This window comes from Arachis hypogaea, chromosome 14 (genome assembly GCF_003086295.3).
Source record: "Arachis hypogaea cultivar Tifrunner chromosome 14, arahy.Tifrunner.gnm2.J5K5, whole genome shotgun sequence".
NCBI classification, from domain to species: Eukaryota; Viridiplantae; Streptophyta; class Magnoliopsida; order Fabales; family Fabaceae; genus Arachis; species Arachis hypogaea.
In genome coordinates, this window is record NC_092049.1 from 700,091 (window position 1) to 714,714 (window position 14,624).

Sequence of the window (14,624 nt, forward strand, 5' to 3'; positions counted from 1 at the left end):
GCTTCAACAGAATCAAATCGAAAGAATTGAAGATGGCTAAGTGGGCTCCAACACGAAAGAGAAACAAGTTACAGTCCAGTAAAGGCCTAGTAAGGAAATGATTCATGAGAAGCTTAGTGGGTAAGAGTGATTTGTGGGCCTGTTTAATGTTGAATGGGCTGAAGTTCATAAAGCCTTCTTTGTTTTTGGTGCAATACATTCAAAACCATGTTAAATAATTGATGATATCGTCATAGTGAGGTAGCTTCCACATGGCCAATAATGTTGGGGTGCGGTAGGTTCATATGCCAAAAAGAAATAAAAAAAAAATAAAGAAACAAAAAATGATGGGTGTGGTAGGTGAATGGGAGTTGACAATTGACAGTCTAAAGTGGGAGAAATTGGGACTCCAATCCATTTTATGGTCATCCTAGCAAATCATGTTGTATGAGAACTGAGAAGAGAAAATGTGGTATAAGGACATCCTATCTTAAATTTGGTCCAAAAAAGAAATAAATGATGCTCGTTCAATTAAAAAGGTAGCACAGACCAAAATGAGGCATTAATTCAAGACTCAAGTGTAAGAGAAAACACTGGCCATAGATTTCATTAAAAATGAAAACAATTGTGGTAATAAAATAGTAAGAAAAGATATGAAGAGGAGTGTAGGGCAAAGAGAAAAGGACTAATCTCACCAACCCCTCGTTTACTTGCACACAGCACAGCGCAACAACCAAACGGTAGGAATTATTTGTCGTTTCAATTTTATTTTGTTTTTCCCCCCTTAATCTCCATTTTATCCCTTCACCAACCCCCGCCCTTTAACCAATCCATCATCATCATTATTTTTAATTAATCACTGTCATGTTTGGTGCATCTTATTACAAATAAATACACTCATCAGCCTCCCCATTCTGCTCAGCCTCAGGGCACACAACACCATTCCTATCTTTCTCTGCCTTTAATAATCAAATCTTATTATTATGGCTATTGGCAAAGAAACGATGCAACAACAACACAAGAAAGAAGAGGAGGAATTCATCTTCAAGTCCAGCCTTCCAGACATCTACATCCCCAACCACCTTCCCCTCCATTCCTACATCTTCCAGAACCTTCCGGAGTTCGCCACGCATCCCTGCCTCATCAACGCCCCAACCGGACAAGTTTTCACCTACTCCGACGTCGAGCTCAAGGCCAGAAGAGTGGCCTCAGGCCTCCACAAACACGGAATCCGCCAAGGTGACGTCATCATGATCCTGCTCCCAAACTGCCCTCAATTCGTGTTCTCCTTCCTGGGCGCATCGTTCCGCGGCGCCATCGCCACCGCCGCCAACCCGTTCTTCACGGGCGCCGAGATAGCCAAGCAGGCCAAGGCCTCCAACGCCAGGCTGCTGGTGACGCAGTCCAGTTACTACGAGAAGGTGAAGGACCTCCATGGCCAGCTCATCCTGGTGTTCGTGGACACACCCCCGGAGGGGCACCTACATTTCTCGGAGCTGGAAGAGGCCGAGGAGGGAGACATCCCGGAGGTGAAGATCAGCCCGGAGGACGTGGTGGCGCTGCCGTACTCGTCGGGAACAACGGGACTGCCGAAAGGTGTGATGCTGAGTCACAGGGGGTTGGTGACGAGCGTGGGGCAGCAAGTGGACGGAGAGAACCCAAACCTTTACTATCACAGCGAGGATGTGATCATGTGCGTGCTCCCCATGTTCCACATATACTCCCTCAACTCCGTGCTGCTCTGCGGCCTCAGGGCCAAGGCGGCCATCGTCTTGATGCCCAAATTCGAGATCACTGCCTTCCTCGCCTTGGTGCAGAAGCATCGGGTCACCATATGCCCCGTCGTGCCCCCCATCATTCTCGCCATTGCAAAGTGCCCGGATCTCCACAACTACGATCTTTCTTCCATCCGAGTCCTTAAATCCGGCGGCGCTCCCCTCGCCAAGGACCTTGAAGACACCGTCCGCCTCAAATTCCCCAATGCCAAGCTTGGACAGGTATTCTTTTTATTTTCATTAAAAATATATTTCATTTGTTTTTTTTTTTTTTTTACCAATTTGTAAAGATATGTGACTCGAACCCGCGACTTCTTAATTGAGTATGGGGAATTTATGCTATTTGAGCTATAACTCATTAGCATATTTTATTTGTTATTATGGAGCATGGACACAAAGCAATCACGCAATTTTATACCATTAGAAATATCATTGATGAATAAAAATTACAAAATCTGACCCTAAACTTTCTTTTCTTAATCTCCATATATTATTCAGATCTGACCCTCAATTGCCCCACTACAACAAATACTTCTTTAACCTTATATTTGGGAAGGGATATTCCTTCCATAACTCGTAATAATTTTTCTATTTACTGGACCCGGCTCCTGGACACACAAATATATATTACGCACATAATATTGTATTTTCTGTTTTCTTAAATTTTTTTTAATGTATAAATAACTTTGATTTCAAATATATCTGCTAAATAATGTCATTCCTATTTATTTTTAAATCAATTAGAAAATGTTAGTTCAAAACGAAAAAGGTCATTAAATTTGCCATAAATAAATATGAATGGTACTAAATTATGTGGCTAGGAAAAATCAAACATATATTCTGTCTTGTTTCGGAAACACTGGTTCAGGTTGGGTGTTGTCTGTTTTACTCTCACTGCATCCCCATTTAGCTAAACCGTACGGTTGACATGTGTCACTTAATTTAAAGCATTAAAGAAAACGTGTTTGTTCGAATTCGAAAATGAAACAGGGATATGGGATGACAGAGGCTGGTCCAGTATTAACAATGTGCTTAACATTCGCGAAAGAAGCCATAGATGGAAAACCAGGTGCATGTGGCACCGTCGTCAGAAACGCTGAGTTGAAGATTGTTGATCCTGAAACCGAAAAATCTCTCCCGAGAAATCAACCGGGTGAAATTTGTATTAGGGGCCACCAGATCATGAAAGGTACTTGCTACCTAATTGATGCTTTTCTATATACCACACTTTCTTCGTGGTATCAATACATTTTTGGAATAATGTTAGTACAAAGAAAAAGAAAACAATAAAATATGCAATACGTGGTGGTGGTTGGTGGGTTGACATTTGAGTGAGAGATGTGAATTTGTGTATGTGTAGGTTATCTAAACGATCCAGAGGCAACAGAGAGAACAATAGACAAGGATGGGTGGTTGCACACGGGTGACATCGGTTACATCGACGATGATGATGAGCTGTTCATCGTTGATAGGCTCAAAGAATTGATCAAATACAAAGGTTTCCAAGTTGCTCCTGCTGAACTGGAAGCCCTCCTTCTCTCCCATCCTAAAATTTCTGATGTTGCTGTAGTCCCGTAAGTAGTCACTCATGTTTCTATTTTTTCAACTTGGAATTCTCATCGGAAAAGTCTAGGAGACCAGCAATTTTATTAAATTCTGGTCAGCATGTAACCAACAAAGAAAAGTGAGTCATTTCATGAAATTTCATACTAATCTCACACCATTGAAATCATCATTGATGGCTATTTGATGGCTACAATTCACAAAAATTAATGTCCCCTAGCACTCATCATTTTCATTTTCAATAACATAATGTATGTTGCGGCGCATTGCAGGATGAAAGATGAAGCGGCCGGTGAGGTGCCAGTTGCATTTGTAGTGAGAGCAAATGGTCACAGTGACACAACTGAGGATGAGATTAAGCAATTCGTTTCCAAACAGGTCAAATATCTATCAATCATTTTCATTTACATTTAGGACACAGAAATTGCAATCCCTCTTAATTAGTGTCACTTATCGCACCGACCCTTGACAAAATTAGATGTAAACCATATATTTATATATGTACATAATCTCAAGATATTGATTTTGGTGGCAGGTGGTGTTTTACAAGAGAATTAACCGAGTATTCTTCGTTGATGCCATTCCCAAGTCACCATCCGGCAAAATATTACGAAAGGATCTAAGGGCAAGGCTCGCACTACCTCTTCCCAATTGAATTCGTTAATATTACCATTTCCATAATACAATAAATATTACAAAAATTTGTATTATATTCCATATTTACATACCATGGCTCCCCGCTTAAGCTTCAATTATCTTCTAACTGAAGAAAACAGCAGACGCCAGGCTTCAGCCTTTAGACCAAACATTAGGATACGTGTGGTATCATATCAGCCATCTATAACTAATTAGTGTGCGGTGAGATGTGTTTTTTTATGTCCAATACTTTTTAGAACAATCAAGCGCAATGTTTTTATTCAATCAAAGGCTTTCTCTTCCATTTTTTTTTAAAAAAAAAATATAAAACCTGGCTTTACATATTATATCTTAATGGTATCAACTATGATAGCTTTAAAAAAAACACGCACGAAACAAAAAACAAAACTAAGAGTTGTCTCTGCATTTCGTTGTTGAACATTTTGTTTCTACTGAGTACTGATATCTTTAAGAATGTTGATGTCTTCAGAAAAATAACCCGTCAAGAACTTCGTTTAACAATTGCATACATTCCGACCAAAAACCAGTTGTATGTGAAGCCTTATGTTCAATTGGATCTTGTCATTAGGGGAATCCAGTGGGCATTTGTTATTTGAAATTTTGTCAACGCTAATCACCTAAAAGATTTCAATAGTGAGCCAACGAATCGTTGAAACCCACAAGGACAAAGGCCGAAGAGCCTGTGTAAAATAAAAAGTTAAAAACACAAGATCTGGAAAAGGGTCTTGACAAAAAAAAACTAAAATAAACCAAGACGAATGCCAAGACAAGACACTGATAATAAGACACAAAAGATAGAGATATAAAATTTTATGTTTTTGTATTCTATTTGGTAATAAATTAAAACAAATTATAAAAATCTAATTTATTCTCATTTTTTTCATTTAAAAAACTTGAGATAAAAAATACAATTAAAAAAATTTTATTATGAAAAATTAACAAGAGTAATGAAAGAAAAAATAAAAAATAAGTTGTATTCTTTGTTAGTATCTCAGTGTCCTTCCTGTCAAATCTGTCAAATACGATTTTGTGTCTCTGTATCCATGTCTTTATATCTCTATAAACAAACACATCCTAACTGTTCTGGGGCTTACCTAGAACCGAATGATTGGGTTTCGAAGGGAAGGCCCAAACGTTAAAGGAGGGTGGTCTCCGACTTGTTCGAGTCTGGGAGCCGCCGTCCAAGTTGTGTGTTGTGAAGAATGGGGGTGGTACCTGCAAAGACACTCTGATGCCTAAGTCAGCAAAGGGATAAGCAGATTTTGAATGAATTGGAACTCTATTTTACCTGAGTCTGTCAGTGTATTTATAGGTGATGATCCAATAACCACCATTGAAGTAGTTCCACTTCCGAAGGTGTATAACTGTCCCTTTATCTTAGGGTTGTTGGGATATCTCTTCTAGAAGTGGTTGAAAGATTTTTAGATAAGTGTTGGCTGCCTTCCGGCGTTGACTCTGACCTCTTTAAGGAGTTCGGACAAACAATGAAGGTTAACCTTTTGGATTGGGCCTCTTAGCTTAGTTTGGGCTTGGCTTATTACTTGGTCAGGGTATGAACACTAACCATCCAAAACTAAAAACAAAAAGCAATTCAAGTATTCAGCACTAAGGGTTGGACTGTGGTTTGAGCTATCCCATAGACCCATCCCCCCCTACACCCCAACAAACAAAAACCCAAAAAAATAAACAAAATTAAAACCTAAATAGTAAATAGTTCACTTTGTGTTGAGTAGCAAATAGACTGCCTCTAATAACCAGACTGTTAGAGCGTTTCTGGCAAATTTAGGTCCAGAATGTTGGGTGTATGTCTATGGCTAAAGTGTTGAGCGCATTTTAACTCATATACCTTCACACTTTTCTTTCAGCTTTGAGAAGTAAGGTGTGATGCTTAAGTCACCTTTTGCTATCTCAAAAAGGGCACATATCTCTGGTAATTGATAGAATCAAGTATCTATGCTCTAAAGTCTATTTCATTTCATTACGCATTCAAAATTTGGTGTAACAAATGGAAAGTACATGTGTGTTGGCAAATGTAGGATTCCCTCTTCTCTATTCTGGGAAAGGATCCATAAATGAGTTGCAACTTATTCTTGGATTTAAGGAGAGCCACAATTCGATTGAGAGTTACACAAAATAAGTGTATCCATACAATAACTTTTTTAAAAATGGTGAAAGCATATAACACTATTAACACTTCAAACTCTATTAACAATTCACAATTTAGCAACTCAATAATTCGTTCTTTCGTTTAGGAGCTAAAATTCTTTAACAGCATTCATCAATTAATAAAGAGCTGAAAACAACATCTACTTAATGGGCAAATTTCTTGAACACCAGATCCTATTTATTAAGTAGCTCTTCCTAGCGACACCCTGCATAAATTTCTGCAACATTTTTTGAGTAAATTTAGCTAGTTATATATCTTCCCATGCATGATACCGATACACCATCGTTATAATTGATGATTAGCGAAAAATCAAAAGCATATGCACGTACAAACATTTTTCAGCAATATCAGCTACTTACACATAGAATATAGTTAACTGTCTGGCAAAATTGTCAAAGCACCTTATGCTCTCTACAGACCACAGCTACAAGATAAATGTAATTCTTTTGTACTAACAGAAAAGGATCTGGATTCTCTAAAGTTGTATTGCCACTTTAAAAAAAATATATATACTATTAATCACCATTGAATTAAGATAGTGGAGCTCACAGATAATAAATATTACAAATTTAAATATGATTAAAACATCACTTTATTACTTTACTAACATTGTCACTTTAGAGGATTTTTTTTCCGCTGGAAAAAATGCTAATTTATTCTTTGCATCTATCTGGGTATAGTTAATTGGTTGGCAAAATAGTAAAAGCACCTCATGCTGCCTACATGCCCTCATTAATAACCACAATATCTCAAATTTATGTCACTGCAAAGTGACTTCTCCAGAGTCCTGATATTCAACTCACTGACCTAGTGTGATAATTTGAATGAGATTCGAATAATACTTTATGAGGCAACCGAGTGTAATTTTGGGGGTTGGGTGTTGTGCTGACTTACGAGGTTGACCGTAAAAAAGTTTATCCTTTTGGTGGGTGAAGTTCTCACCTTATTAACAAGACAGGTTTGACCGCTTTGGGACAATATGAAGCAGGGTGATGGTCGTATGATACGGGGCCATGAAAGTCACTTTGGTTCAAATGTCATATGAAAGAAAGATATAACGTTATATTTTTCCCCTTTTATAGAGGTTGAATAATGGAAATGAAGCCCCTGCCTTCCACGGTTCCACCCACCCACTCCTCACCCGCAAACGGTTCCTCCATTTTGAGCAATTACCGGATATAGATAATACTGTAATCGCCATCCTTTAGAATTACAATACCCATAATTGAATGCAAATGGCGAGTCTCATACTCCTACAACTTAATATTCCAGTCACCAAACCTTTCACCTTTTAACCCACTAATCATATATTCCATGAGAGTAATGAATACCAAGTACTCTAATGAGTAAATGAAATTTTGTTCCTTCTCTAGTTCGATAACAGGACCAGAATGAGAATAGTACTACCACAAATTTCCAATATCAGAATTCCACCTTTCCACCACACAAAAATGAGTGCAGGTAATGTGTTTGAGACTGAGACCAAGATAGACATCCAAAAAATGCATGAAAGGGAGCAATCAAAATGGTGCATCTCCAACTCCACAAGAAGCATAAACAAAATCAAAGTCGAAAACGAAGGAAATGCAAATAGTGTAGCTAAGCGTGCTAAGTGCTAACACAGAAAAGACGATGAGAATTGAATATATGGATTCTTCGATTAATGCGAAGGCATTCCCATATTTTCATCCAAAAAATACAGAAAAGAAAAGTCATTGATTGATATGATATGACAGAAAGAGAAATACAAAAGAGAAAAGGGGGAAGGGGATTAAGATTACTAGGAAGGGAGGGGTCTGGGGGGAGGAGGGAGCAGCTGATGGAGATTGTGAGAAATCTGAGTCTGCTGAGGGACGCCATGCGTAATGAAGGGGTGTGAGAGCAGCCTCGAAGCAGTCCACCTTCTAGAAGGATCCCTCTGCAGACACCGCGACACGAAATCCCTAAAATCAGGCGACGCCGTGTGCGGCGCCTCCGGTGGCTGAGACATACAAATCGCGCACATCAAGCTGGCCCAGTCCCCCTGCCTCCCAACCGCGAAGGGGAACCTCCCCATGTAGAACTCCAAAATGCTCACCCCCAGGCTCCATATGTCTCCGGCGTAGGCGTCGTACTGTCCGTCATTGATGTCCGTGTTGATCCTCTCCGGTGACATGTACGCGATCGTCCCCACCGACGAGTTGCAGGGATCCATCGTCTGGTTCAGGATCCTCCCAACGCCAAAGTCAGCGATCTTCACCTGCCTCCGTGAGTTGACCAGCAGGTTCGACGGCTTGATGTCGCGGTGCACGATGTGGCGGCGGTGCAGGTAGGCCAGACCCCTCAAGATCTGGCGAGCCAGATCCGCCAGGTGATTCTCCTGAGGGATGTGTTTCCCTTCCAAGGAGCCTTCGTCCATGAACTCCAGAAGCACCTGGATCTCACCGTTGTGGTCGTACATGTCGTGGCACTTCACCACGTTCTGATCGTCCACATCCCGCAGGATCTGGATCTCGCGGTGGATCTGCCGACGCACCGAATCCTCGTGGTGACCGTAGATCACCTTCAGGGCATAAACGCGGTTCGTCGTGCGGTGGAGGACCTTGTAGACGGTGCCGCCGCTGCCGCTCCCGATGCGATTCAGGCGCTCCAGCTCGGAGAAGGGGATGATCTGGTGGCCGCTAGGTCCGGAGCTGGGGGCGGAGGTAGGAGGGAGTGGGAGGGGCACGGCGAGGTTGGTGTCCCGCTGCGGAAGCGGCAGGGTGAGGTCCTTGCGGCGGCGGCGGTCCCTGCTGTTGTTGTTGTTGATTTGGTGGTGGTGATGGTTGTTGATGGCGTTGGGCGGTGGAGATTGACTGGGCCTCATCTCAGATATCATATATGAATCAATTGATTTTTTTCCTTTTGTTCTGCGTATTTATCTCTTCGGGCTACCAACAAGATCACAAGTTATCATAGCGTCTTCATGTTGTTGTCAAATCCATCCCATGAACACAACTCCTCGAAGACTATTATTAGAGGAGAAGCTTCTAGGAACTGGATGAACAAGGGGATTTGATTTGCAATTGTTTGCTGGAAAGAAAGAAATAAAGTAAACTATTAAAATATAAGAAAAATTAAAAGGGCGGAAGAAAATAGGATTTTATTTTTTGTTTGTGTGGAAAATTATATAGACGACGACGAAGAGGGGAAAAAAAAAAAAAGGAAAAGGGAATGTGTATTGGGGTCGAGAGAAAGAGAAATGAGATTGATATGAAGGAGAGAAAAGGGGGAATAGGGTGAGGTTGGTATCGAAAGAGAGGAGAGAATCGAGAATTTAAAAGAGAATGGGGTCCACGCGCCACCAGGGCCCGTGTGTAACGTGGACCAATCAGCACTCAGCACCATTCTCGTGGGCCTCAATGCGCGTACAAATGGGAGAGAGAAATATAGAGTTATAGACACTACATTTAACCTGGCTGCTCTCAAGTCTCAACATTTCATTAAAACTTCTCTCTTTCTTCATTTATTTATGTTTTCTATTTTAAGATAAACTATCAAATTCTATCCAATTTTTTAAAATAAAAATAACTTTTATTTAAAAAAGTATTTATACATTTAATTAAAAATTTTATAAAAATATTTAAATAAATATTTCAAAAATACATACAAAATATCAAATTAAAATTTAATGTCTACAATTTTTAATTATTTTTTAAATGTATTTTTATCTATTGACAATAAAAATTTTAAAAGAATCTATTTCGTATAAAATTATTAAAATTTAAAAGTAAAATTATTTTATTTTCTAATTATACTTAAAAAGAATCCTATTAAATTTTATTTTTAAAATATATATTTAATATTAATATTTTTACTATATTTTAAAATATTTTGTAAATATTTTTGTCTTTAAAAAAAGTATAATATATTTTTGTGAGCGTATAAAATAATTCGGAGATAGTTTTTTTAATTTATCTATTATTTTATTTTATATGCTTTGATAACCCCGAATATGTCATTTTCTCTTTTGTATTAAATTAATTATCACATCAAAATTCAAACCACCAAACACAATTCTCTTCTCTCTCTACACCACCTCCAAGGCTAATCCTAGGGTTCATGATGTGTCTACTTCAACTGCATGCCTTCTTCCGCCCCAATCCATGTATATGCAGCAATGAGAAAATATATGTAGGTTATTATTTATATTTGCATCTAAGTGTCTAATCTAAATATATTACTATTTTATAATGGATCTAAAACAATAAAAGTAATAAATATTAGAAAAAATAATACTTATATCATTTTTAAGGGGCCCATTTTTAGTATAACTTTCGGTATAAAACTATTTTAAGATAATATACATTCTTTTTTTTTAATTTTCATTGTATTTATTTATATTTAAGAATAAAAGGTGTATTAAAAAAAGCAGTATAAATAACATAACTCCAAACAAACAGGATTTGGATTCTCTAAAGTTTGAATTTTACTTTAGAGAGTAAAGTGTGATCTTCTACCCTTGAATAGTTTCTCTTTCATATTTATTATTAGTCCCACCTATGAAATCAATAGTAAGAGATCACACTTTACTCTCTAAAGTGAAATTCAAACTTTAGAAAATCCAAATCCAAACATTATACGATCACTTAAAAACAAAGTAGATGGTTGGCGTAAATATCAATAACGTGAGGACATAATAATACAGATTAATCTTTTCTTTGGTAATGGACAATGATTGAATGAAGACAGGCTCCAAAAAAAAAAATGGAAAGAAGAAAATAATAGGCAAGTAATTAAGTGAGGTAACCTATGAATAAGTAATTTTTTATTAAGATAATAATTCATGAATTTAGATATCCTCTTAAAATTTTGTTACAATTTGAAATAATAGCAATTAATTAACTTCTCTTAAATGATATTAGATTTTAATAGTTATTATTTCATTCCCTTCATTTTCAAATAATCATTCATAATTTTAAAAATCATATATAAACAAAAAAAAACCAGTTATTCATATAAAATATATGTTAAAATTTAAAATATAAAATTTATATTAAAAAATTAAATAATATATGTATTTCTATATATAAATATATAATAGATCATTTTTTATGTGCACATATAAAATTCTTTTTAAGTTTAAATATGAACTTTGGTACTTGTTTAAAAGATCTTTAAAAAAATTTATTAAAATTAAAAATGATCGTCTGCATAAATGTAAAGAATCTATGGAAAACATTATCATGAGTAATAATACATTCTCCTAATCTACTCTATTAATAATTCTCCTAATATTTGACAAAATACAATTGAATGAAAATGTCAATTCATTAAATCCGATATCTTGGAAAAATAAAATTCATTCACAATTTTCTATAGTGATTAAGACCAATATTAGAAAGATATGTATGAAGGATTTATATTATTTTATACATTTATGTATTTAATTTTTTATACATTTTTAATATATTATATTTTAACATATAATTTATTTAGGTGATTAATTTTTTTTCACATCTAACATAATTATTTTTTAATGGTTAAAAGATGATCCATTAACTTTAATAGAATTTGATATGTATCTTATATTTCGGTCAGGAAATTAAACAGTAACAAATTGTACAACTCGAAAGAATTAAAATAAACTCGGTTACAAGATACAGTTAGTCAAATATTATCATAAAAACGTTATTATAAAAAATAGTATTTATGACCTAACTTAAAATATCGAAACAAACTCCAACAACCAATAAGCCAATCATTTATAAAAAACGAGAGTCTAAATTCGGCGAAGACAGGTTTCATAACCTTTATTCTTGATATTCTTTATCTTACTTAAAAGACTTCCTCTTACTTGAGCGTCGGAATATCTTTAGCAGGTATTTCCGTCGCAGAGTTCGAGCCAAGCCGTCATATAGCTCTCCTTCACAAGTTGCACATTGCTCGGAGGGACCGCTATAGCTCGGTGATTCTCAGACGGACGAATCATTTGGCGCCCACCGCGGGGCCAAACATAGAAACCCCACTGAATTTAAATCTCTTTTTTTAGCTTCACACTTTGTTTTTGCAGGTTTACTAATCCTCAAGTATGGCTGATAACGGGATCCATCAACCCACGCAAGCCGAACTCCTAGCTCAGATTGCCAAACTTCAAGCGGAAGTTCGAAAGATAGCCGAACTATCATCTAAAAGCCAAAACAAAAAAATATGGCGAGGGAGACCCCAAGACCTCAAACACGGGCAATGCGCAATCACGAGAAGCCGAACCACAAAAGACCATATCACCAAAAGAAAAGCTGACAATAGACAATCCTTTCTCAAAGGATATTGTCAAATTTCAAATGTCGAAGAACTTTGTTCTACCAACCGCTATCAAGTCAGACGAGGGATTCAGTGACCCCCATGTCCACATCAAAAAATTTCAATCTATGATGTTTTTTAGTGGTGCCTCTGAACCTATTCTTTGCCAAGCTTTTCTTACTTTTCTAGATGGTGCTGCATTACTTTTAGTTTTCTAAGTTACCTGCAGGTTCAATTTCTTCTTTTGAAGAACTGGCGAGATCTTTCATTGATTCTTTTGTCGCGTCAAGAATATATGTACATAGGTCAGGCTACCTAAGCACCATCAAACAGGGGCAGCATGAGAGTTTAAAGGACTATATGACGCGATTTGCCAACGCAACCATGGAAATCCCCGATTTAAGCCCAAAGGTCCACTTGCATGCCCTCAAAAGCGGCCTCCAACCTGGCAAGTTCCAAGAGACGATTGCAGTCACAAAACCGAAGATATTGGCTGAGTTCCAAGAAAAAAACTGCCAGACAAATGGAAATCGAAGAGCTCTGTGAAGCTCGAAGGTCGGACGAGCAACAACCCAGAAGGGAGGAAGAAAAAACCTTTAGACCACCAAACAACAAAGAGCCAAAGAAATCATTTAAGCTCACCCCGAAGTTCGACACTTACACAAGGTTCAACACCAAGAGAGAGAACGTAATAAAAGAAATCCTCCACGCAAAAATAATAAAGCCACCTAACCGAGCAGGAAACTACCAAGATCAGAGGTTTGTTGACAAATCAAAACATTGTGCCTTCCACCAGAAGTTTGGTCACATCACAGACGAATGTATGATAGCCAAAGACCTACTCGAGAGATTAGCACGACAAGGTCTTCTGGACAAGTATGTTGAGGGAAGGAAGAACAGGGAAAGCAACCAAGAACGAGAAGAGCGCCAACAAAGCCCAGAAGAAAAGGACAAGGGCAAGTGGACTAACCCCAATCCGCCAAGAGGAGTTATAAACTGTATATCCGGGGGGATTCGCAGGAGGGGGTGAAACGAACACGGCCCGTAAGCGGAGTTATCGGGTGATGTTAGCAATCGAGGGAACAACACCCCCAAGTAAGGGGGACACAACAGATATGGAGATAACTTTCACTCAGTTCGATCTCGCTTCATCAAGTCCAAACCTCGATGATCTAGTGGTAATTTCTATCCAAACAGAAGAATTATTGGTAATAAAAGTCTTATTAGACCCAGGTAGTAGTGCAGATGTATTATTTTATTCAACTTTTCAAAAAATGAAACTATCTGAAAAGGCTATACAACCTTCATCTGGAGAACTGGTCGGGTTCTCCGGGAAGAGAGTCCCAATACAGGGCCACATATGGTTAAAAACAACAATGAGCAAGAGCCCATTATCAAAGACGATTGACGTTCAGTACCTCATAGTTGACTGCCTCAGTCTTTATAATATTATTCTCGGAAGACCTGCTCTGAATGCCTTCAAAGTAGTAGTATCTACTTTACATTTGTGTGTTAAATTTCAGGTACAGAAAAACAAGATAGCAACGGTACACGCCGACTACCAAGAAGCTCGGCAATGCTGCAATACGAGTGATGAAGGCCAAACGTGGGTTTGGAATTTCACAAAATATAGTTTCGTTGAAAGTATAGTTCCAAACCAACAATTGACTCTCAATCAAAGTTTAAATAAAGATAAGTCACAATTCAAATCAAATTGACCAGGAGTTTTAAGTCTCGGGTCATTCTCTCTAAGAATTGCAATGAAGTGCTCAATTATTGGCTATGAAGTAATGGGGTTTTTTGGATCACAATTGACAAGAAATGTAAATGATAATAAAATAAAGATGCACGCAAGGAATTGCTCATCTTTAGGAAAACGACAAACATCATTGATCATTTTGACATCTTCAGGAAAACGACACATCTCATCGGCAAGAGTCATATACGGGAACAATTTAGACCACAAAGTCTTTATGTGATCATCGTCATGGTATCCATGAAGCCTCTTATGAGATTCGGAAGCCGATTCCACTAGTTGCAGATCAACAGAATCTTCACCCTTGGCCTCAACAACCTCAGTAGTCTTACCCCCTAGGCTGTCCCCTTCTCCATTTTCGAGCTGGATTCACCTCGGATTGCACAGCAACAGCACCACCATCCTTATCAACATTAGTAGTTGACCCTTCCTTCTCATTTTTTCTTCTCTGACTAAAGAACGATTT

General features: G+C 37.9%; 2 protein-coding genes across 2 annotated transcripts; one reads left to right on the forward strand and one right to left on the reverse strand.

The window, feature by feature from the left end:
* Window positions 1-574: 574 nt before the first annotated feature.
* Window positions 575-4,238, forward strand: LOC112740804 (4-coumarate--CoA ligase 1). Its single transcript, XM_025789435.3, has 5 exons — window positions 575-1,976; window positions 2,745-2,943; window positions 3,115-3,328; window positions 3,590-3,695; window positions 3,853-4,238. Exons 1-5 carry the CDS (start codon window positions 963-965, stop codon window positions 3,970-3,972), a joined length of 1,653 nt encoding a protein of 550 aa, XP_025645220.1. The 5' UTR covers window positions 575-962; the 3' UTR covers window positions 3,973-4,238.
* A 3,519-nt stretch (window positions 4,239-7,757) lies between these two features.
* Window positions 7,758-9,590, reverse strand: LOC112740805 (mitogen-activated protein kinase kinase 4). Its single transcript, XM_025789436.3, has one exon. It carries the CDS (start codon window positions 8,996-8,998, stop codon window positions 7,922-7,924), a length of 1,077 nt encoding a protein of 358 aa, XP_025645221.1. The 5' UTR covers window positions 8,999-9,590; the 3' UTR covers window positions 7,758-7,921.
* Between the last annotated feature and the right edge of the window lie 5,034 nt (window positions 9,591-14,624).